Source organism: Thalassophryne amazonica, chromosome 6, assembly GCF_902500255.1.
Source record: "Thalassophryne amazonica chromosome 6, fThaAma1.1, whole genome shotgun sequence".
NCBI lineage: Eukaryota > Metazoa > Chordata > Actinopteri > Batrachoidiformes > Batrachoididae > Thalassophryne > Thalassophryne amazonica.
In genome coordinates this window covers 83200467-83225128 of record NC_047108.1, presented here as the reverse complement: position 1 = coordinate 83225128, position 24662 = coordinate 83200467, and the positions used below count along the sequence as shown (strand labels likewise).

Genomic DNA, 24662 nt, shown 5'->3' with positions numbered 1-24662 from the left:
AATACTTGAAGAGGTCATGTTGCCTTATGCTGAAGAGGACATGCCCTTGAAATGGGTGTTTCAACAAGACAATGACCCCAAGCACACTAGTAAACGAGCAAAATTTTGGTTCCAAACCAACAAAATCAATGCCTCGCGGATATGAAGAAATCATGAAAAACTGTAGTTATCCAACTAAATACTAGTTTAGTGATTCACAGGATTGCGAAAAAAGCAGTTTGAACATAATAGTTTTGAGTTTGTAGCGTCAACAGCAGATGCTACTATTATTGTGAACACACCCTTTTCTACTTTTTTTTTTTTTTACTAATAGCCCAATTTCATAGCCTTAAGAGTGTGCATATCTTGAATGCTTGGTCTTGTTGGATTTGTGAGAATCTACTGAATCTACTGGTACCTTGTTTCCCATGTAACAATAAGAAATATACTCAAAACCTGGATTAATCTTTTTAGTCACATAGCACTACTATTATTCTGAACACTACTGTATGCCGAGCACAGACAGATGGACAGATGCACGCACGCAAAGCCTTCACAATACCCAATGGCCATATTTTGATGGTCTTGGGTAAATATGGTTTCTGCCCAAATACGTATGGACCTGACAGTAATTAGTGGGAGCCAGGCTGTCGTTTTTGTAAGGTTTAATAAAAGATAAATTTGCTATTTTATAGTCAAAAGCATAGTTGATGATTTTTATTTTTCCCCTCTTTGATTAGTGTCTTTTTAAATAGTAGTGTTTAACAGTCTTTGAAGAAAAACACTCAAGTTACAAATCCTGTTTTATTTACCCATCATATAATTCTGTGAATTGTGATGTGGAACAAGAAAAACATCAAAACTATATTGATAATTTTACCAGCAATTCCTCATAGATATCAGGATATGAAATGTTTCCCCTCCTCATTATTTACCTTTGTGTTTAAATCTTTATAAAGTATTTCAGTTTGGCAGGATATCTTAAAAATAAAACAAAAACAGTAAAGAAACCTGAGAATTGGATCAGATATTGCTGAAAACTGGAATCATTTTTAAATGGGGTAGTATACACCTTTTTTTTTTTTTTTTGCAAGCTACTACAACTGAGCATATGTCTTTTAAATAAATGTACATTAAAGGGTTTGAGCCAAAAATGACCCCACAGACACAGAGGTGGTGATTAAAATCTGTGCCTGTTGCTTTAAATGGAAAGAAGCTGTTGCTTGCTCCAAGCATGTCACACCACACCATGTTTGCTGACACAGAGGGCGTGTCTTACAGGGCAAGCAGGAGTCCAGATGTGGGCTTCCGTGGCATGGGTCACAGATGCCTAAAACAAGTCGTCCCAAAGCTTGCCCTGTCGAGCAGCAGTTAAACCCATTTTTTTTGGATTTAGCTCCAGTTAAAGATAGCACTGCTTTTCTCAGGGTGACCGCCTGTAAATTTAATTTTGTAATCCGGAGGCGGAGTCACGGCAGCATACGTGCACTTCTGAAGAGATTGTCACGTCTGCCGATGATTACCAGCTCTTGAGCTATCGATTCTGCAGCACGTCCTCTGGCCTCTGACACTGAACCAATCACAGACGTACATGGAAAACAGATGGCCTCTTTCCACGTGCATGTGAAGGTTTACCGGAGCTGAATCTTCAGCTGAAGTCCGGCACGACTCTGTAGCCGGGGCTCCTGCTGCTGCCCGACTCGTTACCGCTGAGTGGTGTGAACACAGCGGGAAACAACAAATGCAGTTGTAGCTGTTAGCACCTCTTCACGTCAGAGATCATAAGCTACCGTACTATTTCTGAAATGTTTTCGGATCATTTCATCCTGGATAAGCTCGATCCCTTGTCCCTAGTCATCCTCTCAAAAGCTTCACAAAGTGCCAACAGAAAGAACAGGAAACTGAAATGAAATTGCACTACGTAGCACTGTGCAGACACGTTTTTATACATGGATGGTTTATATCCACAAATTTTGAAGTGCAAATTTTTTTTAAGCCGGGGGGGCTTGTCACTGCCCGGTGGAGTAAATGGGGTTTCAGGGATAAGGGTTTTTGTACCTCTGGGGTCCCCATTAACAAGCGATGTGGACAGTTGTGTCTGTGCTAATGATAGCTGCGGTTTTGTGGTACCGAGAAGTACAGCGCGGTACTGCGACCGTCGCTCACTTTGCCTTTCCATAGAGGAGCACCAATCAGTCGAAGTAAACAGCTACACGTAACAAACACTCGTTAGCAGCTTCCTCCCAACACTCTATCCCGTAAAACTTTTTTCTGCTTTATTTACCAACATCTCGAATTATATTACATTTTACTGAGTTGAGCAAGTAACTGTGTAGATGCTGTTACTAGTACAAGACACCACTTTAAATACTGTCTTTTTTGTTGTTGTTGTTCTTGGTGGTTTGATCTTTGATAGATTGTCGGATGCAGCCCATCGGGTCTCTGTCGACCCTCATTGTAAGCACTTTTAGATTCCATCCGCAGGGTTACAGATGGATGTGTTTGCTGGCCTTGATCAGGACTGTTACTGCACATTAAGGGAGAAGTTACCTTTTTACAACCCTTCTCATAAAATAAAGTTAGTAACCAGCCCTCTGAGTACTGCGCTCACCTTGGATAACTGTCCATCTCTCTGCTGGAGCCGGGTGAAATGTGGGTGTGCCTTTGGCCTCCTCCAGCCCCTGTTGTCCTAAACACTGAAACACCTGTGTGTTGGATCATCCACAGAGAAACACACCTCATGTCCAAAACATTCCCTCACAATGCAAGTGATACTCCTCATGTGAGTCTCCCTAAGTACCACTTACTTGATACAAAGTCTTTCTAGCGGTACACAAGGATCTTCCAATGGGACCCAGCACCACAGACATCCAGTCATCTTAGGTTGCTGGTTAGTGTCAGTTCAATTCAGTTTATTTTATTTTATTTAAATAGCACCAAATCACAACAACACTGCTTCAAGGTGCTTCACATGTGTAAGGTCTAACCTTACAACCACTCCTGAGCAAGCGCACAGGTGACAGTGGTACGTGCTTAGTCTCAGCCTCCAGGTTTTGCATAGATAGGGTATCCTGAGGTCAGTGTGTTTGTCAGTGCCTCAGACAGAGAGAAAAAGAGGAGAATCAGTCGGCTAGAAATAACTGTACCTAAGGCATTAATACACCAACAGTAAATCAAGAGGGAAGCAAAGACATTACGAAAGTGGTTGGAAACAGCTAGCCCTGTACTTCACTAACAGACCCAGAATTTAGATGTAGTGAGGCTGAGACCTGTTCCCTTGTTAATAATATGAATTAGTGTCCAAGTCTCACAATCATACAGTAAGATGGGAAGCACCTGGGCCCTCATTTATCAACCGGTGTGTGTAGAAAAGGTTCTGCATGTTGTCGCACAAAGTGTAGTATGTGTCTAAGTACAAAAAATCTATCTATTAAACAGATGCAAGTCGGTCCTACTCTCATCATTAAGTAAATCCCACGTCCATAAAATCTCTCCTTATCAAATTTGGACAGGAAAAAAAGATGTGGGCGCATTTTTAATATAAAATTGCAGGAGGGATACGATTTGTTTCATGCCAGTGTAGCAGGTTGGACTGTACACTTTGTCCAAATAATGGTGATCATCCACTCGTGCGCCACCAATATATTTACATTTCAGCAGCAGCAGTGGACTGATGAAATATTAAACGCGTGACTTAGATCTGAGTCGGGAAACTTTGATTCACACCTTGTGGCAACAGGCAGCGATTGAGATGTTCAATGTTAAAAGGTTTTAATTATTTTTATTTAAATAACAAAGTCAGAAGCTGCTGTTGAGTTCACACGTGTCTTTTGTACGTTTTGTCACCAATGAGGCTACACGTCTGCTTCTATCTCAACATTATTACTATTTGTGTAGTTATTAATTTGAGGCAGTAAAGAAAGTATGAGGTTGCATGTTGTGATGGCAGTAATGGTTTCTAGTTGCAGTTCCCCTCTTCCACCACTAGATGCTGTATGTGTAAGCATGGTCAGGACAGTGTATATTTTACACACATTTCTAAATGAAAGTACAAGTAGATAAATTCCATGAATTGCATAGAAATGTTCAAAAACACAGTTTAAGCACAAATCTGTGTGCACTGTTGATAAATGATGCTCCAAAGACCCAATGGACTTGAACGTCTGCATCACTAAACCCCTCTGTCCACTGACTTCTTGACTCCATGAAGATGTGTCTTGACCTTAAAGTCAGAACACCCAGAGACGTGACCATCACTGCCGAGATAAGTGAATGTCTCTACAAGTCCAACAATCCAGGAAATCACGGCTCTTAGACAATCACACACTCCAATTTAATTAGTCCCTGCAAATATTTAATAATATCACCACTAATATATGCTGTAAGTAATCGTAAAATTATAGAGTGCATTAATAGTGACACTATGCAGTTTTAATGTTTGGTGTGAGTTCATTTAAAGTGTGGCTATAGGAGCCCCGTTGATTCCCCGATAGCTTCTTCTCAGCAGCTTTGTTTTTATGGGATTTCTGTCATATCATGCAGTTGTTGAAGGTGATTCCAGCACTCAGAGGCTTGATTACAAGCAGTAATTTTAATGGGATTGAAACTGAAAAAAGGAACTTTTTGTTGAAAGTGACACGCCCTCATCAGTGCCACATGGTGCGTTCCAAACAGGAACGATGTCATGGGGCTGAAAACCATCATTTGTGGGTGCTATTTCTCATGTAAACAATAATGAGGGCATGGCTTTAGGCTAAACAGCTTCCTGTGATTGTCAGCAGCTTTGTCTCGTTAGTTGCACTAAACCGGCCTGTGACGACTGAGGCCGGAGCCCCGTCGCCAGGAGCTTGTTTGTATGAACCGGAAAGAATTCTAGATAAAAAGCTGCTCTTGGGCACAAATTTAAAACTTTCTGAAAATTTCCAGCTTGAATGTCTGGTGAATTTTTGTTATTATTATTATTATTGTTATTATTTTCCCCTTGTAAAATTGATGGACAAGTGCAGCTTCTACCTGGAAAACGTGACCTGGAGCTCGGAATTGACCATCGATGGGCATGCAGGGAAAATGGAGAGTAAGATTTGACGGGAAGCAGGCCGACTGCCACGATGCGGATGAATGTGCAGTGTCAGGTTTTTCTTGTACATATGCAACATTAAGAGCTGCAAGGCTTTTTTTCCTGTATGTTTTCTTTGTTGTTGTATTTCTGTTATATGAAAAGGAATTTTTTTTAACAGTACCGTTTGCTCAGAATATGTTTTCCTTTTTTAAGTCCATTGAGAAGCTATAGTGAATATAACACGTAATGATTCAGTGTATATTGCAGCTTGTAGACAAAGGGGAGAAAAAGAAAACTTGTTGAATGTAAAACCTAAAAAAGAAAAGTTTGTCTCTCTCTCGCCGTGGCTCGTTTGTTCTGTCTGTAGTGAATCCGTATCCGGAACTTTAATCACTAACAGACAGTTGCTGCCGCTCTGCAAAATAATAAATCCCACAACCATGCAGTATTGCTTTATGTACTAGCTTACTTTGTGCAATGAGATGCTTTATGTTGGAACAGTATATCTGTGACGTCGCTCACACGTTTCTCTCTCCCTGCCAAAAAGTCATTTTCTCTGAATATGCGCGATTATCAAGTTGTTCGGCGGGAACACCTTTGACTTTTTGGGGGGGGGGGGTCATGATGGAATCTTTTGGGGGGTAACAACCCTGCCCTGCACATTCCAGCAGACAGCACACTTTAGTCTTCCACTTCTTTTGTTGTAGCCCCGTTTTGTTTTTTGTCTCCCCCACTACTGCAACGCTCCCAACGTCACGTCGTTTTCAGCTTTACTGTGGTCCCACACAAGCCTTTACCCAGTGTATTAAGCTAAGTAAACCCTTCAAATGTGCATCAAACAGGCCTTGGTTTTGCCAAATGTGTGCGCTGCTTTCATCAGTGTCCGTGCGAAAGTGAGCAGTGGCAAAGCCGAGGGATCTCCTTCCAAATATAAACGTAACGCATCGCAAAGGCAGCTCCGCTTGATTTTCTGCATCTTTTACTGTGCTCTTATTGTTTGTCCAGTTTTCACCTTTTACCCTTTTACTTCCTTTGCCCCATGATCCTTTTTGTCGTCATGTTGTGTTTTTACTGGCTGGTGTGAAAACTGACTTTTTATTTTTATTTTTTTTTTTTCTTTCTTTCCTGTTTTGTTTGTTTTTGGGTCATTGATTGACTGGTTGACCTTGAGGTTGTTTTGCATGTCTAGCATCGCTCCTTTTTGTAAAAAATTTTTTTTTTTTTATTAGGAGACACAACACTGAAGGGTTTTATGTGTTAGACTTCCCCTATCAGCAGCTGATGATCTGAGGCCGATTTAGCTGGTTTTCCTCTGAATATAAAAACGTACACACCATGCTTAAAGCATTTTGAGGGAACAGAGACATCGGCTTTAGATCATCGCTGGAGGGAAGGATTTCTCCTGCGTGTGGGCTCGGGCTCGGGCGTTCATCAGCAGACCCACGCACAACGAGAAAGCACTTTGTGAGAAGTGGTGCACTCAAGGTGTGTTTGTGTGAATGTCAAGCCTACAAGTAGCGCTTGATAAGTTGGATGACCATGTATGATGCTGATAATGTGATCTATGTGATGTAATGTGACAGAATGAAAATAAACCTGAATGGAAGAATTCTGCAGTCAGGATCTTTATTCTGCCTTCAAAAACAAATTGGCTGCATGAAGAGGTGTGTATCGTGTTGACTGGTTGTATCCTGTGATTTATTAGCCACAGGCCACAGTCTATTTTCTTTGTCATGTCTGTTCTGCCCCCTTGTGGTTAATAATAAAACATCAACGATGTTAATGGAAGTCTCCAGCGTGAGCCTTCCTGCTTCATGTTTTAGCATTCTAGTTTTCACTCGGGACACAAAGGATTTTAATCGATCCAGTGTTGAATTAGAACACAAACACAGTTACTGGCTCATTCTGCTGCTTACAGCAGCAACAAAACAACAATCATTATCATTGTGTGTTGGCTTTATCCAGAGTGGCATCACCAAATCACAAAGAGCCTTAACTGTATAACCATTCGCTCATTTTCTGCCGCTTATCTGCGTCACACTGCGTCTGGGTCACAGTGGTAGCAGACGAAGCAGCTTCCCCATCTTCAGCCAAGTTCTGTAACTTTCTGGGGATCCCAAGCCTGCTGGGAAATGTATTCATCCTACATGCCCTGGGTCTGTCCTGGGATCTGCTCCCAGTTGGGCATGAAAGACCTGGAGAACATACCTAGGGAGGTCTTCCAGGTGGTATGTCCTGGAAATAATGACTGCATAGTCACATCTAATGACATTGTAGCAATTCTATAATAAGAAGCGGTTCGCTTTGAGGATTTTATCTTACCCTGTGCCATTACATTGTATGACTGGTTAGTTTAGTGATGTTTGTGTTCCAACTCAATGAAAGCCATCAGAGGGCTGATGTGTACCCTGCGTGCTACATGCCATGATACAAGTGTACAAGAAGATATACATGTCTGTAATGGGATTTTTAGCAGTATCTGACTTTATGAAGTCATTCATACCAATCAATCACAAATATTTTGCTGATCAGTGCCTTCAGTCATCTATCTAGGTTCTTGGTTATATTTTTTTTTAAAGAAGCTTTTTTGGGGTGGGGGGGGCATGTTTTCCTTCACCTATGTCCAAACTACTCCAAAATCTAATCACATCCAGATACCTGTCCAAGTAATAGTCCCGCCAAGTCCGAAGGAAATCTGTCCAGCCACGTTTGGGTTATCTTGTCCACATGCACACATGCAAGTGAAAACAATACAGTGTCACTGCTTTGTTGGCATGCAGTGTAATTAAACGTATTTTTGCACCGAGTGATAATTTGACAAATAAGACCCAGCTTGAAAAATCTGGAGTTTCTTTTTAAAACAGAAATAGCTGATTTGAGACATGATCCTCCCCTAAAACGGCAGAAAGATCACAACACTGATGAGCATATTTGTTCTTCAGTGATCAGTCTGTATTTGAAGTGCGTCCTTTTTCATTTCAGGTTTTGGTTAAATCGCAACATGAAAGCCAAGATGTTGAAAAATGGAGCCATTAAAAATCTAAACATGCTCTGTGATTTTTTTTTTTACATAATCCAGTCTACCTTTACTTGGGTCAATCTGCACACTACTTTCTGAGGCATTGGCACAGAACTGTTGACACAAAAAGCACAGCACAAACGTCACTTCTTTACAGCAGCGATTTCAAAATTTATTGAGACTGATTGGTATTTGCAAATAATAGTCAAGCTAAATCTTCCACTAAACATGAAGTTAGAAAGAGGCTCAGGCAGCCCAAGGGCCGGCCCCAACATCCAAACAGGAGGCTCGTGGTTGACTGTAAAAATGTTTTGTGAACAGTACTATCAACCGAAAAGATTTGCACAAGAGCACTTCATCTGCCCCAAACAAAACTGGTGTAAAACAGGACAGGTTTTTTTTTTTTTTAATTATTTAGCACATTTTGTTACAAACACAGGTTTATGATCATCAATATAAAGTCAGTATCATATTGAACAGTATTCCCAAAGTAAATAAACCTCAAGCGTCAAGTGCGACCTTTTACAAATTAAAGATCCTCTAAAACTTGAGAGAAAATAAATATATAACAGTAATATAAATTCATATATATATATATATATATATATATATGAAGGTATACACACATCGCTTTTAGTAGAACAAAATCTAAAGTAAAAAGCGCCAATTTTGAAATATATAGATAAACCCATATCTATGGCTTCATGATTTGCATGTGTGACTCAAGCTATACAGGCTAAATGAGGATTGCAATTTGTACACATCTAAATACCCATAATCATCTGCGATAAGAGCAAACACTTCCAGTTTTGCATCATGTGGATTGAGACGTTTGTGTGCAGAGGCCAAAAACGTTGCTTTGGTATGACAAAATGAACACAGGCATGCAGTTAAGACCACAGAATCAGGGCACAAAAGGTCACCAGCACACACAGCGGGAAGGAGAAGCTAGAATCCTGATTTCTCTCTGGAGTCGATCCTGGAAACTCTTTGTACCTCTAATCTGATCGATCAGGTTTGGCTCATTAAACAAATACTCTCTTCTTGTTAGCACTCTTCACAAACACACAGGCGAAATATGGCTGAGGCACATAATCGAGGGGGTCGACGGCAGACGTTTCCTGAAGCACAACCCGGTATGAGAAAGAAGACGTACAGTACGGGCTGTGAGGACGAGGTCCGAGATTTGTCACCAATCATAAGCTCCTTCCACCCCACAGTTAACATTCATCAAATCTTATCCACGGTCTCAAATTTGAAAGCCAAAATGAGTACAATAAATGCATTTAAAATGAAGTGGATGATTGGAAATAAAACATCAAATATTTCACACTGAGATCCCCAGGAGTGCAGTCCCGTGGCACCTGCAAAAGGCCTGGCGCAGAAAGACAGCATGCAGAGTGAACACTGCCATCCACCAGCAGGCAAACCCACATGCCACATTTCAGCTCGGGTGAAAACGATGCGAACAACAACAAAAAACAGCTGTGATTATCCTAACTAGGGTTAGTTTTACACATCTGGCTGCAGAGCACACAGAAAGTGTTGCTCTGCTTAACTGGAAACGTGACCGCCAGTAACCTTAACCCCAACGCAGGGGTCACCAACCCTGTTCCTGGAGATCACCTGCAATCGACGTTTTATACGTCTACCTGCTACAACCACAGCTGGTCAGTTAAGTCTGATGTTTCCCAGCTTTTGATTGGCTGAACACACCTGGCTTATTACAATGGTCAACAAAAACTTTTTTTTTTTCTTGCGTGGACTTTGAGAACTGATTTAGGATAATTAATTTTGGGGTGCTGAATCCACATCTGAGCTCAGATTTCCTCTATCACATCATGTTTTTTGTAATCTGTATGTTCCCTATTGATGTATTATGCAAAGGTTGCTCATTCAATCATACGTTTGACGCCACTAATCATGCACAAAAGCAGCTTCAAAAGCATCGCTTTAAAACCAGGTTCACGAAATGTGAACAAAAAGCCGTAAAATTGTTTATGGCGCTGAAGAAGTGTGCGAGACTGCAGCTTTTGCTTCAATGCTTGAAGAAGAAAATTATATGATTAGCAAAAACCAAACACTAGATTCGAATCCAGCGCTACCAAATTACCCCAAGTTTATTTAAAAACTATGCAAGAAAAATCGTGTTGACTAGTCTTATTATTGGTGGGTGGAGCAGGGAGAGCAGGAAAGCATGCAGGGCAGGTAATCTCCAGGAGCAAAGTCAATGACGCCTGTGCGACACCGTAACAATAACCAAAATAATTGTTGAAAAAAATCTGAATCCAAGTCACATGTCTCCAGTCGACAGTGGAAAATCAAGTAAGGCTATGGCAAAAAAAAAAAAAAAAAAAAAATTCTAGCTGGTCCTACTGTGCAGCCCTTCATATTCACAACAGGCCACAAACATGCATTTCTCAAAGCGTGACAAAATAAAAAAGCCAACAACAAACTGTTAAACCACAACAATAAATCCAAAAGCACCTGCACACAAAGACCGTCAAACAAAAGCACTTCATGAACACAAGGTACTTGATTGTTTTTGGCTTCTTCAATTAGTGTACGTTAGTGACGCAAAAAAGGGGAAAAAAAAAAAAGGTGTGCGCTCATTACGTGTGTCAGTTGGTGTCTAACAAGAGATGTCTGAATTTGTTTTGGTAAAAACAAAAATAACGAGGAAAAAAAATGGCAAGTACGATGGAAATAGCGTAAACTGGCACGATAAAAGGTTGATAAAAGCCCCATGGCTTGCTGTCCACAACAAGGCAAAGTACAGTATAAAAGCTTTTTTTTTTTCTCTTCCTTATACAAGATATAAAATATCCAAAAGAACACACAATAAAGCTTAGCATCCAGCACTTAATAATAATAGTAACATCAACAACAGTAATCATAGTTCTGATAATCATAATCATAAGACATCTGCCTCACTTGAATTGTCAAGCACATTGCCAAAAACATGGAAATTATCTAAAGAAATTGATATAACTAATTATTTTTTTTTTCTTTTGGACACCGGACACTCAAAACATTCTTGCATACGAACACCCCTGTCCCATTTCACCGCACAGGGAGAGGGGGAGGGGCGACTCGTTAAAATTAAGAACCCACAAATGTCAATAAATAGTCACTGTACAAAACAAATTAATTACACTCTATGAATATCAAACTCTGAATTCAAGCACAATTTTGATCCTCTTTTAAATTCAGAAAGAAAGAAAAAAAAAAACCTATCACCAAAAGGAAAGAAAACCTTGGTCCCAGAGAAAGGAAGGAGTCTGCATATTGTGTATTCAGAAATTCAAATTAAAAGTTGGAAAGGGGGGGGGGGACAAACAAAAAGGCAGCATCCCTTTAGGCGTGAGAGACTGAGGCTCTCGGGTTCTTTCGTCATGACCTCCAGTGTGAGAGTAAGAGAATTTGGGTGAGAGCGAGAGACATGGTCGCACAGTGAGAGAGATGGAAAGAGTTTCTGGTTTAGGTCAGGTGCATCCATGTCCGCTGCTGGGTCAGAAAGACACACACACACACACACACACACACGTCATTCTCCACCGTATGTACACCATTAAATCTCCAGTATTTGTTGGAACGGATCAATAAACCTGTGATCACGTCAGTAAACTTAAGAAAGATTAAGGACCCCACTGAAAGGCAAAGGCGATATACACAGCAATCTGCACAAAGATTCAGTGATTTCTATGTGGTGATAACAGTCAGGAGGACATGAAGCATGTCCTTAAAGGTAGGTGCGGTCACCGAGTCGTTTAGGTAAGTAAAGATCAGATCAAAAATGTAAACCACGGCTTCAGGACTTTGATAGGAGTCAGTTAAAGTGCAAGTCTGTGGCAGTAGGACTCTGCATCAACAATGTGCGCCCGCTCGGGCCGCCCGCTCCTCTGACAACTGCAATAGATTTAGAGATGCGCCTTCCCAAGGACTGTTGATGAGCCTCGGTTTCCATGGTGATTGTGACGCCAAACTTAGCCTTGTTCTCAGCAGCATCCTTGCTGATTCCCGTTGTGACAGAATAGAAAACTGCAGGACTGTGGCCCGAACTGTCAAGAAAAACACAAAAACACTGAATCAGGAGTAAAGGAGGTAAGCAGGAAGAGACACACGCCTGTGCCTTCACCTTCTACTGAGACTGTCAGAGTTGGGAGAGTTCATCTTAAGTGTGTGTCCGTATATGTTTTGTGCATTTGAGTGCGTTACTCGTAATTTTTAGATCGTCGCGCGTCGCTCTACAGCTTTTCCCCCTCGACGGAAGGTCCGCCCACAGTGGGACGACTTGATAAAGAGCAGAGGATTCTGCCCCAGAGATCGCAAGAGATCTTCAAAGATTGGTGGAGGAGCCGCGATGAGGGCCGGCCGTATTCTAGGAGATCCAGGCAAACTCCCTCTCAGTCCCGTTCTGCTGCTCCCCCTCCTGTGCCGAGGAGTCGCTCTCCTCCTTCTCATTGTCCAGTGCGCCGTGTCCTTCAGTGGTCATCCCTGAGTCCTTCCACTTTGCTCCTTCCTCCTCCCCTTCACCCATCTCTCCGTCCGCCTCCACCATCATCTCCTCTTCCCCGTCCCCGTCGCACTCCGCCTGGTCATCGTGGAAACGATGGTCACCGGGATACAGCTCTTCCTCTGGGGAGATGTCGCCGCCCACTTCTCCATTGTGGTCCAGCAGTGCAGCCATGCCCCTGCCGGAGCAGTCGGCGCAGACTCCATGGCGACGGGAGCCGTGTTTGATTCCGACGCTGGCTGCTGACATGAAGACCCGACTGCAGACCTTGCACACATACTTCTTGTCCTTGCTGTGGACCTGTTGGACAGACAGACAAAGACACCGATATCTGACAAATCACATTTCACTCTTTGGAGGCACAACATCCAGCATAAGCAGCACAACTATAAATTAGTTTTTTCTTGACATCCAACAGCTGTAAGAGGCAGAAATTCAGCCTCCGTCATGTATCTGAGGTATGAAGAGCGTTTTAGTGATTGATTAATAACACAAATTGAAACTTTTGAGCAAAACTAGTTTTATTTATGACATTTATACTGACAGGCAAAATGCTGTAAAAAAGAAAAATACCTTGACCTGAAAATTGAAATTCTCTAATTTTTTTCAGGGATCCAGAGTATTTCTGGATCTATTCATGAGACTCTAGTTCAAAACATAATGGTAATATTTATAGTAATCACATTTTTTTTTTTACACATCTCATGTAAAGACTGAAATCCAATAGGTTTCACCTCCATTTTTATTAGCAAAAGTAGGATGACCGTACCCACGACCCAGCCCCGGATAAGCGCTTGAAGATGAATGAATGAATGAATGAAAACTGTTTATTTCGAACATTTGATACAACAACAATTACAAGATAGATAAGTAAAGACAACAACAAAAAAGTTCCTACGGTGTACCCAACATGTCCAAAAAGGGGTAGGGTGAAGCATCAGCTTATTTATCTCTACTCCTTCTTCCCCACAACCAGTAATACCCTTTGCCACATATACACATAAATTCCTACACACCTAAACCGATATATATATATATATATATATATATATATATATATACACACACACATATATACACCTACACATACCTACTTACATACAAAATACTATATATTTACAAGCCAAAGCAAAAAACAAAAACACCCTAACCCTCATTACCCTTCCTCCTCCCTATACCTAGAAAAAAACATTTTTGTACCGCTGTTTGAACTGGTTCATGCTTGGACATTGCTTGAGCCCCACTCCCAATCTGTTCCACATCCTCACCCCACAGACAGAAATACAGAAACCTTTTAATGTTGTTTGTGCCCACTGATGCTTTAAATTAATTTTCCCCCTCAGACTGCAATCCCCTGATCTGTTAAAAAACATATTTTTAATATTTGCTGGAAGTAAATTGTTTATTGCTTTATACACGATTTGTACTGTTTGAAAATGAACCAAGTCTGTGAATTTTAAGAATTTGGATTGTAAAAATAGACAGATCTACATGAAAACAGTCATTTTTATAACACACCATCTTTACATGCACTAGTTTGTATTCACATCTGTTGAAACATTAACTTGTTTTACAATTTTTATTATTTGTTGAAATATGTACATTTCAGCACCTATTTACAGCCTTGCCAAGATTACTGTGTGTGTGTGTTTTTTCAGTACAGTGATACACACAGGTTTTGGGGAGGAGCTGTCCCACCCTTGCTGGTGAAATATTTAACAGAACTAGGCTGTGATGGTTCCGTTTTTTACTACTGTCTGACGAGAGAATGTCAACATTTTAATCAAGACAATTTATTCTTGTAGCAACACTGACATCCTGCAGGTGCAGTACATTCCACACACACACACACACACACACTGCACACAAGAGCAAAAGAACAGTTATTCAGCTTTATTACTGATTTAACTAAGTGGTAAATGGACTGCATTTATATAGCGCTTTTCCATCTGAATTAGACGCTCAAAGCGCTTTACAATTATGCCTCACATTCACCCCGATGTCAGGGTGCTGCCATACAAGGCGCTCACTACACACTGGGAGCAATAGGGGATTAAAGGCCTTGCCCAAGGGCCCTTAGTGATTTTCCAGTCAGGTGGGGATTTGAACCCATGATCTTCTGGACTCAAGGCCAACACCTTAGCCACGAGACCATCACTTCCCCTAACCTTCCAACTAAAAGTATGAGTTCCAAAGCTCTTGAAAGTCTTGTTCGTTCATCTTGGTACTTGTGCACATTGTGTATTGTTTCAGTACTCTGTCTTCATCACTTTCAGCTGATTTTCTTGACTGTGATTTATCAAGTGATAAAATCTATTTCAGATGTACTATTTCAGAGCATTTTTGGAAAACCGTTTCCCTTTCACAATAACTCTCTTTGCAATTTTTTGTTTTTTATGTAGACACGGGTGGGTAAATGGGCTGCATTTATATAGCGCTTTTCTATCTATATCAGAAGCTCAAAGCGCTTTACAGTAATGCCTTCCATTCTCACACACACACACACACACACACAGACAGAGACACACACTGATGTCAGGGTGCTGCCATGCAAGGCACTCACCACACAACGGGAGCAATTTGGGGATCAAGGACCTTGCCCAAGGGTCTTTAGTGGTTTTCCGGCCAGAAGGGTTTGAACTGAGGATCCTCTGGTCTCAAGCCCACTGCTTAACCTCTAGACCATCACCTACCCCCTCCACCCCCTCCCCACACACACACACACACACACACTCAAATGCTTTTATTGTAAAGTGCATTCAGGAAAAGGTGTTATTCGTCAGCTTTACACATTTCACTTACTGTACTGCTGCTCCAGCATGGAAACAGAACGATGCATCAGAAGCTACTTGCTATTTATTTATTTATTTTTATACTGTGTAGCCACTTTGTCAGAATGTACACGTGCAAAATGTATGATCGTTGGCAGGTCTGTGTTTAAAAGGTACGAAGGGGTCAAGATTACTTATAGCCCGTGTGCACATATTTGAACCAAAGCAGCAAGTGTGCTGAGAATTTTAATGATTAAAACAAATTAAAATAGTGCTCATTGCCTGTTTTATTGCCCCCTATTGGAGGTCAAACATCTGTACTCACCAGTGTGTGTCTTTTCATGTGCTCCCTTCTGGTGAACTTCTTGCCACAGATTTCACAGGGGTAGGGCCTCTCACCAGTGTGGGAGCGCATGTGCCTCTTAAGGATGCACTGGTGCATAGCAGAGAAACTGCAGTAGGGGCACTTGAACTTTTTACGGATCACTGTGAAGTCATTCACTGCAGGGAAAGAAGGAGGGGTGAAGGAGAGGAAAGAGAAGTGAAACAATAGATTAGGATTGAATGAAGCTCTTTCGAGTCGACCCAGACATCAGTTCTCAGTTATTACCTTTAATTAGCGACATGGCTAGAAATGTACCATCAATTCCCATGGCCACCCCAATCCTACTCAATGCTACAGTTGCCCTGGCAACTGCACCTCCTCCATACTAAAGCAATAAAAGCAAAGAGATACTATAAACACAGACACAGGGCTCAGTCTGCTTTAGGTGCTCTAGAAAATTTCTGCCAGGGCAACACAAACACCAACGGCGACAAGACAGGGAAGGACGGGAAACACGCACGCACGAAGGAAGGTTTTAATATTTAAAATAATAATTAAAAAAAGCAATAAATGATGATAGTAATGCCTGAGCTTTCTCCAGGTCTAGATTGAACTATATTTAGGTGAACTCAGCTTTGTGTGTTGTGGAATGAATTTTGGGAACAACATAAGGCGCAACATCTACTGTACAAAAAAGGAGGGGGTCAAACACATAGTTTACTGGCATAATTACCTGCATCTGCAAATTTACATCTGCTCTCATTAAACACTCGACAGCACAATAACAGCAACAAAAACATGCATCAAGTAGACACACAATGCATAAGGAAAAAAACATCTCAATATCACATGCATCTTTAGAGCAGCAAGTCGAAATGCAAAGACACAAATTGTAAGTGTAGTGATTGTGTTTATGCCCCAGACAAAAACTGCAGAGGGTTTTTAGGTTTTCCATCACAGTTTAATAACAGAATAAAAGCTGCAGAGTCTCATCCTGAATAGAAAACTACAAATCGATGTACAATACACAACCTGATATATCTCGACAATATTTACAGAGACAAACGCTGTATGTGCCATTTTTCACTCATGTCTGATTCTGCACGGGTCTCTGCGCGTTCGTGACACTGAGGGGTGTTTTAACTGTTGGCTCTGACACAAGCTGCTACCTGAGAAATGGGACTTTATTTAGGTACAGTTCCCCTTTAGATGCCAGTTCTGCTTTTGCAGACAAATTGCACATTTTTATCATGACTTAAACAGATGGATGTCTTGGTACTCACGGTACGAGAGGTAATAAACCTCTATGATTGGACCGTGTCAATAACCACCTCCTCCGACCAATAGATGCTGGTGGACGTTGTGATCATCCATTTGTCAGATGTGAGCAGGCAAAACATGTCAGAGTGGTGGACGGGTAGTGGGTGGGTGAGGGTGATGGATCTTTGTTCAGGTAGTTTATTAAATTACTTTACCACTAAGGGATATGCTCATTGGCCACTTCATTAGGTACACCTTGCTAATACCAGGCTGTTCCTCCTTTAGGCTTCTGAACTTTAATATCTGCCTGAATTCTTTGTGGCACAGATTCACCAAGATACTGGTAAGATTCCTCAGAGACTTTGGTCTGTGTTGTCGTGACGGCATCACACAGTTGCCACACAATTACATCATCGCTGGCCTAAACTGTGTGTCCAAAGCAGGACGGTTCCACACTTTGATGTCGTTTACACAACTGCAGCAATCAAGACTCACCGGACCAGGCAACAGTTTTCCAGTCTTTCAAGAAGCACCTGGTGTGGACTTTTACTTTTTGTCCATCTGTTTCAAGGCTCAACATGTTTTGAGTTTACAGATGATCTTCTGCAGACCTCTGTTGTTAATTTATCTGTGCTTTTCTACCAGCTCAAACCAGTCTGGTGGTTCTTCTGTGACATCTGCCATCAACAAGACATTTTCACCAAAGCAAACCACAGCTCACTGGATGTTTCTTCTTTTGCAGGCCGTTCTCTGTGGACTGTAGAGATGATCGTGCATGAAAATCCCCGTAGATTAGCAATTCATGAAATACTCAAACCAGTCTGATAGGCATTAATAACAACGCTACATTCAAAGTCACTTAAACCACTTTCCTTCAGCATTCTGGTGCTTGGTGTGAACTTCACCATGTCTACATGACAAAAAGCATTGAGGCTTTGCCACGCAACGGGCTGATTAAATATTTGCTTCAATAAGCAGCTGAACAGGTGTACCTAATGAAGTGGCATGTGTCTCTTAATTTAACAAACTGCCTGCCTTATGATGTCACAAAGGAGGCTACCTGCCTCCTTCATCTGGTTGGTGGAGATGATTATGTAAGATGGAGATGATTGCTGTAAACTCAGATTTATACTCCAAACTCACATCCTTGTTGCTCTCCTGCATTTTTCTCCCCGATATGCTACTCTTCTACCTTTATCCATAACCACAGCGTTATCTATTTGCTTGCCGTTGTGACATCACTAAACGCGTCACCTGGCCCGCGCTCCATTTCGGTGCTCCTATTCAGCTGAGCAGGGTCACAGGTTAAGAACGGCTGGATCTGTGAAGGGCCAATTACTGTCCAGGTCCAGCCACACTTAGCAACCAGGAGACTCACAGACTGGAAAAGGAGAGATGGATGGAAAGAGAGAGAGAATATGACACCACACCACCCCCATCTGTGAGCTACTGGTCTATTGTTTTAGCTGGCTTTGTCTTGTTGGACACATCCCCTCCATCTGCACTGTTCCAACAGGGCCGGCTGAAGGTAATCGTGTCATTTCTGATGACAGAAGTTCCTGAGTTTCCACTGAAAACTCGCACCAATCCGAGATCCGATCACTTTTCTTTGCTGTTTGAGTTCAGGTGTGGACAAACAAACACCAATTGCAATTTAAGTTCTTTAATTCTACATATTATTGCAGATGCAGCTGGTAAAAGACAATCTGACTGAGGTCTGTTTGTGCTGCAATGCCATACGTTTCCTGCAGGTGGGGTGGTTGTGTGGGCCGTGAGCCATGCTGAAGCTTTAATAGAGCCAAACTGAGTCTAATTGTCTTTGTGCCAGTAAAGCAGGACTGGACACAGAGATAAAGATCTCTGCCGAAAAAGGAGCGGTGAGTGGAGTCAGACTCGTGAGTGGAGACAGAGAACCAGACGAGTGGTTGAGGTTGGGTAGATTAAAAAAAAAAAAAAAATAGCCCCCCACCCCTAAAATGGAAACCAGTTCACCTCTTAGTGGGTCCAGTCAACTTTTTGCAAACTGGAAATAAATACAAAGTCAAGTTTTGTATAAAAAATAATCAGTTTTTCAAAGCAGTTGTGCTTTTCTTAAAATTAATGCAAAAAAACATAACAATGACACCAAATCTCAAAAGATGTTTAAAAAAAAAGGTCCCAATCATATCATTGGACATGGATCGATTTTAATTCTTCCTTTCTCAGTGCAGTGACGTCACACAACATTATTTGCATAAACGTACAAAGACGTATGTGAGGATGCGCTTCTACGTGAGCGTGTCAGCAAAACTTCCCGTTCACGAATCAGGCCTCAGTTTTTAATATTGATGCTGTGGTTAGTATTTTCTACTTTCATATCTCCAGAGAGCCGCCACAGCGGATCCGGGACCCCACCCTGAGACATTTCCATCCCCATACCGCCTCCCAGTTCCACCACAGCCCCTGGCACTGACCCCAACTGACAGCACACTTTAAAATGTGTAGCCAGGTTTTTCTGGGTGCTAAAAGCCTTAGAACAAGCAGGGCAGGTGTAGTCTCTCTCTTTGGAGTGCACGGACGACAGGTGCCGGTGCAGGTCCGTGCGGTCTCTGAAGTGTTTCAGACAGTACGTGCACTGCATCAGCTTCTTCTTGAAGTGGATGGTCTTCTCGTGTCGGTCTGCATTCGATTTGAGTGTGAAGCTGGCGGGGCACTGGGAACACAGGTAACGTAATGGCGCAGAATCTGACACTTGGGGGCGGTAGAGAGGCTGGTGGTAGAAAAGGAGAGGCTGGGATTGCAGCTGGTGATGAGCTTGGGGAGGTCGATGGTGTGAACCCGGCATGTTGGGCCAGTCCAGAGTCAAGGCCATCAGAGACAAGGTGTGGCGGTACTCGTGATCCCTGAGATGCTCCAGGCTGCTGAACAGCCGCTTGCACAGGGAGCAGGCTAACCCCTGTGCAGACCAGGCACCCGGCTCTGGCAGAACACTTTCCTCTGATCCACCCATCAGCCCTTTCTTCCCTCTGCCCGCCACAGGCATGGACGCAGAGACAGTCAAGCCTTCACCGCAGCAGCCGTTAGCCATCTGATCCCTCTCAACATGACACTGCTCACCTTCCAAAGCAGGGACAGCGAGGAAAGTGAGAGAGAAACGTAAGTGTCACCCTTTCAGTTTTATTGATATTAAAATATTTCAACTTTTCAGGCCTTGTTCATACCTGTGCTGTTGTCTGTCACGCGTCCTTTGTCTCTCTCGCCCTCCTAAAAGCACAAGACACGCGGTTATAACACGCACACATGAATACGCTCTGTATGAAATGTGGTCTGTGCATGCAGAAGACGAGCAACGGTGAGAGACAACATTTTAAAAACAGAAGAGGGAAACAAAAGCAACATTGAACAGAAATGGCAGGTCGTACTGAATTAAAGATGGGGATAAATGGTTTCAGATTAACAAGCAAACTGGAAAAAAAAAAAAACCTGCGGAAACAGTTGACAATTCCTGGATACTGGAGCTGTCCTGTGAGACACGAAACGAGCTGCCAGGTTGATCTACGCTACTAATAATATCTGCCGAATATTCTCCTGCACTCAAAGGCAGCTATGCTGTATTCCCTAGAGCGTGAGCAAGGCACACCGCGCACTCGTCTCCTCTCTCTTCTGTTCTACATCCCATCTAAAGTATTCATCCTGCACCAACTCCCTGCTCCTGCCATTCCTGCACCTCTCTGCCCATTTCCTCCACCCCCACCCCCACCCCCTCCTTCGGAACAGAACGCCATGCACCGGGCAAACAGATGGCTTGTCCGTAGAGATAGGGAGGCTCGTTGGGAGGCAGGACAGCTGAAATCAAACGCCGCTCCTAAATGCTCGCTGGCACAAACCCGCATGCACGTGCACACATGCACACAGGACAGAACAAACATTTCCTGAGCTGTCAGTGCAAACCTCTCATTGTCTACTAGTATTGATTCTACTCAGTCTCATCTCACTACCGTTGTGTGTTATCTGCTATCTCCATGCGCACGTTGTGACTCCATGTAACCGCTGTAAACTGCATTACTCTTAATGCTGAGCAGCAACTCCTGGCTCGAAGGTGAATTTGACTCGAGCTATATTAAAAGATTAAATGAAAAACTAGACAAGAGTGGAGAATTGGAAATGTAAAAGCAAACAAATCGCACACACAAAAAGGAGAAAATAAGATGGCATTTCTTCTCCAGTGTTTCAGGAAATTTGCCAGATTCCACACAGAGAGTGAGATACTGAGAGGGCTGAGAGATGATGCCGCTTACATGTGTAAGAAAACTTTCCAATAATGAAAAAGAACCCCATTAAGACCCGAACCCCAGGACACGTCCGTGATGACATCACCAGTCACGTTCTGCTCTCTGTCACCTCTCCACCCCCTCAGTGTGTTTGCAATAACAGGGTGAAGCTGCCCCCTGGATGCTCATCTCCACTCAGTCTTACATGGATCAAACTTTTATTTGACTTGGAGGAGCAGTACCCAGAGAACAGCCTCCGCCTTGGAGCTGAGCCAGGCTCTGTGTGCTTACCTCAGGCGAGGTGTGGGGCTTTGGACCCTCAGGAGCCTCTTCCACTTCCATGTCCAACCCTTGTGAATGCATCAGGGGCACCCCAGCCTGCAGACCGGGGGCCTCCAGGGGCCGGGGCTCAGAGGGGTGCAGTGGCGTGGGTGGAGTGGGTGGGCAGTATGCTGATGATGGCAGTGGTGGTGGAGATGGTGGAAGATGAGGATGAAGCAGTGGAAGAGGAGGAGGAGGAGAGGAGCCAGCCCCTTGTTTGTTATGAATAGTGGCCCCCGTGGCCCCTGGCCGGAGCGTGCTGCAGTAGTTGTTGGAGCTGAGCCCTGAGGAGCACAGGAAACGAGTCTCACCCACCCACTCACGTACAACTGCAACTCTGCTAGCAGCTGGCCACCAGAACACAACGGGAGAGAGTGGGCAGAGGGGCACACAGAGGCTGCCAGTGCTGCACTATCAAAAACTATGGAGAGGGGGAGGAAGAAAAACTCTGAAGTTTCACTTTCCAGCAGCCAAGGGGAAAGGGTTAGGGCTTCTCTACTCTTTCTCTCTCTTTTACTTTCGCTCCTCTGCTCTCCTTCTCCTTCCACCCACATGCGTGCACAGAGGATGGCAGCGTGTGTGCTTTTTGTGAGAGTGTGCATGTGTTGTGTGAGCGGGTAAAATGCATATAAGGAGAGGGCACGAGGATCGTCCGTAGCGTTTTGGAGAGGAGCCATCTTGCAGCTGAAGTGAAGATTTTCTGTACACGCAGGGTAAAGGACGACTATATCGACCACGTAAGATGTTTACAGCAACAAGTTAAGGCAAGCTGGATAAAGAGTTTCTTTTTTTTATATATATATATATATATATATATACAGCCTTTAGCTCTTTGCAGCTATTGACACAGAAGACTTTGCTGCTACATTAATATCACCATTAGCAGACTGAGAGTGCAACTCTTTCTAATAGTGCTCACAAATCACACTATAATGTACTGGAGGTTTTGTGTGTGTGTGTGTGTGGGGGGGGCAGTGTTTCGGGGAATGTTTCCAGAGTTATGCAGTGGGTTAACCATTCACTGCCCTCCTCTGCGCAACGGACAGAATCACACAGATGAGAAGCTTGATCGTGGATGGATTCCTGGAATGTTCATCCACCGCACCCGACACTCCCCACTCCCACTTACTGAGAACACACAGACAAATAATTCCCCATCTCTTCCCCAACCCCGCCAGCAATGGGAGGAACAACATTAAGAGGGAGAGACCCTTGAGGGAGGGTAAACGCATGAGCTCCGGGTGAGAGGGAGAGTAGGGAGCAACTGATTAACAAACGATGTGGAGACAGACACCTCTTTGGGGAAAAAAAAAAAAAAAAAAATGAGCATGGAATATCTGTGCTGTCTGGGTTAAATGGTCTTGCTTTGAGGCGTTTGAAGAATTCCAAAATACAAGTGCAATTTTTGTAATCTCGTCTCCCTGGGATGATATTGGAGTTGTGTCTGGACAGCCATAAAGAATACAAATCAGGGCAGGCTGACTCACCGCAACATGAAGAGAAAGGAGAGAAACTAAGAACATATTGATTAACGGGCTGAATTTAATTTATTGAGTGACAGCAAATGAGCAAAAGTCCAACCTGCTGCTTTGACTGCACCTGCTGTGAAAATGGGGTAAGGACCAATTAGGCCAGTGGAGGATTTAGGAAAGACACTAAGGTGACTGACAAATTGCCAGTAAACTAATGCTTCAGTCTTTTAGGTGTATTGATGCGTCTTTATAACAAAATGCTTCTTGTGGATTTATTGAGTATTTCCCTCTTAACAATAACCTTTGGACCATTTTACTCCCCTGTAGTGAAAAAATATGACAAAACATAAAGTAGTACTACTAAACCTGGAGCAATCTTCATGCACTATCAAAAAAAAAAAAAAAAATCTTAGAAATCTTAGAAAAATCTTAGAAAAGTGCCAAAAAAGTCGATACGTGATGTGAATAAGGAAAGCTTTAATAGAAAATCCCACCACTACCAGTCTTATAGTTATTTTTACCTCCACTATCGATGTCTGTCTTTACTTTGACCCACGCTCTTTTACTTTACCTATTGTGTTTAAAGAGAAACTCACTGTGAAACATTGTTGTGAAGACTCCAAACTTTAGTTCAGGACAGCACTTTGACTAAATTAGTCACAGGCTGATAAATAATCCCTCGATAGTTTCATTTGGACACATTGGTGGCAACCAAAGGAGTCAATTTCAGGAGTCAAAAGTAGCTGTGAAATGTTGAGACAAGCCAGCAGACAGGAAGTTCAATAATGTCAGTATGATCCCTGTAGCTAATTGGATATTCTGTACAGCCGGTGCACGGTGGCAGTGTGGACAGGTGTGCGGGGATGGTCCGGCAAAATCCATTTGAACATTGATTGCCAGACGCACAGAGGGGCCTTGGGCTTAATCCAAAAGATCTTAATTGGATTCTGAAGACAAACTGACTACGGCCTTACTGAACTACATTTTACATTTCACATGCACAGTTGGCATTGTCTATGACTCATGCACTTGATGGCAAACAGCCAGCTGCACATTGTAATCAGTCCGTAAAGGTACTGGGGTCAGATTAGTCAAACAGGTCACATGATGCACATTTTCACCCAGCTGATTTTGGGTTCCAAGTTGCCTGTTTTGAAGGCAGACTCAAAAAAAAGGGGGCATGCACAGCGGAGAGAAAGCCATTTGGATGTGTCAAAGTGCACATGGGAAATACTGACGCGAAGCCATGCGCTGCATGCAGAGGGATTGGATTTGCTGTGAAGTGTGTTGAAATGTCGTCAGCTATGACATTTGACCATGTGGTGTGTAGGTGGCTCAGTGCTGAGGACCCCAGTGGCTTGAGAAGGCCAAGGAGACTCCCATGTTTGACCTAGCACAGTTTTTCATACGTTTATTCTCATTTAGTTGAATGGTTGTTTTCAATTCACTTTCATTGTGTGTTTTATGGCATATAACCTGTCTGTCCTTTTTTTCCCCCTCCCTGTCACAAACAATACTGCTTCATTTTGAGTGACAATAAAAGACAGCTCTCTTGCAAAATTATTTTTTCCTGCCTCTTCCTGCTCCATCACCCTCCATCAACCCCAACACAGTGGCATGTTGTGGTCAAAATTATCAGCACCTTTAACTTACAAGTTCATAATTCAGAATATCTTCAGAAAAAATACAA

At 42.7% G+C, this 24662-nt stretch overlaps 1 protein-coding gene and 2 long non-coding RNA genes across 3 annotated transcripts in view; 2 read left to right on the top strand and 1 right to left on the bottom strand.

Annotated features, from left to right (window-relative positions):
* Nucleotides 1–462: 462 nt before the first annotated feature.
* Nucleotides 463–6654, top strand: LOC117512522. The gene is made up of 2 exons (XR_004561315.1): nt 463–4439; nt 4531–6654. It is a non-coding gene; the product is annotated as an uncharacterized LOC117512522 (long non-coding RNA).
* Nucleotides 6655–11454: 4800 nt separating this feature from the next.
* Nucleotides 11455–24662, top strand: part of LOC117512521 — a 14758-nt gene continuing 1550 nt past the window's right edge. The window contains exons 1-2 of the long non-coding RNA XR_004561314.1: nt 11455–11568; nt 23131–23134. This is a non-coding gene — a long non-coding RNA (uncharacterized LOC117512521). The remainder of the gene's footprint in view (nt 11569–23130; nt 23135–24662) is intronic.
* Nucleotides 16988–24662, bottom strand: part of LOC117512520 (histone-lysine N-methyltransferase PRDM16-like) — a 16572-nt gene continuing 8897 nt past the window's right edge. Inside the window, exons 2-4 of the mRNA XM_034172625.1 lie at nt 21471–21784; nt 20130–20172; nt 16988–20025 (exon numbers count right to left, since the gene is read on the bottom strand). Of these exons, the coding sequence (XP_034028516.1) occupies nt 19241–20025; nt 20130–20172; nt 21471–21784 (1142 nt within the window). The 3' untranslated portion in view covers nt 16988–19240. The remainder of the gene's footprint in view (nt 20026–20129; nt 20173–21470; nt 21785–24662) is intronic.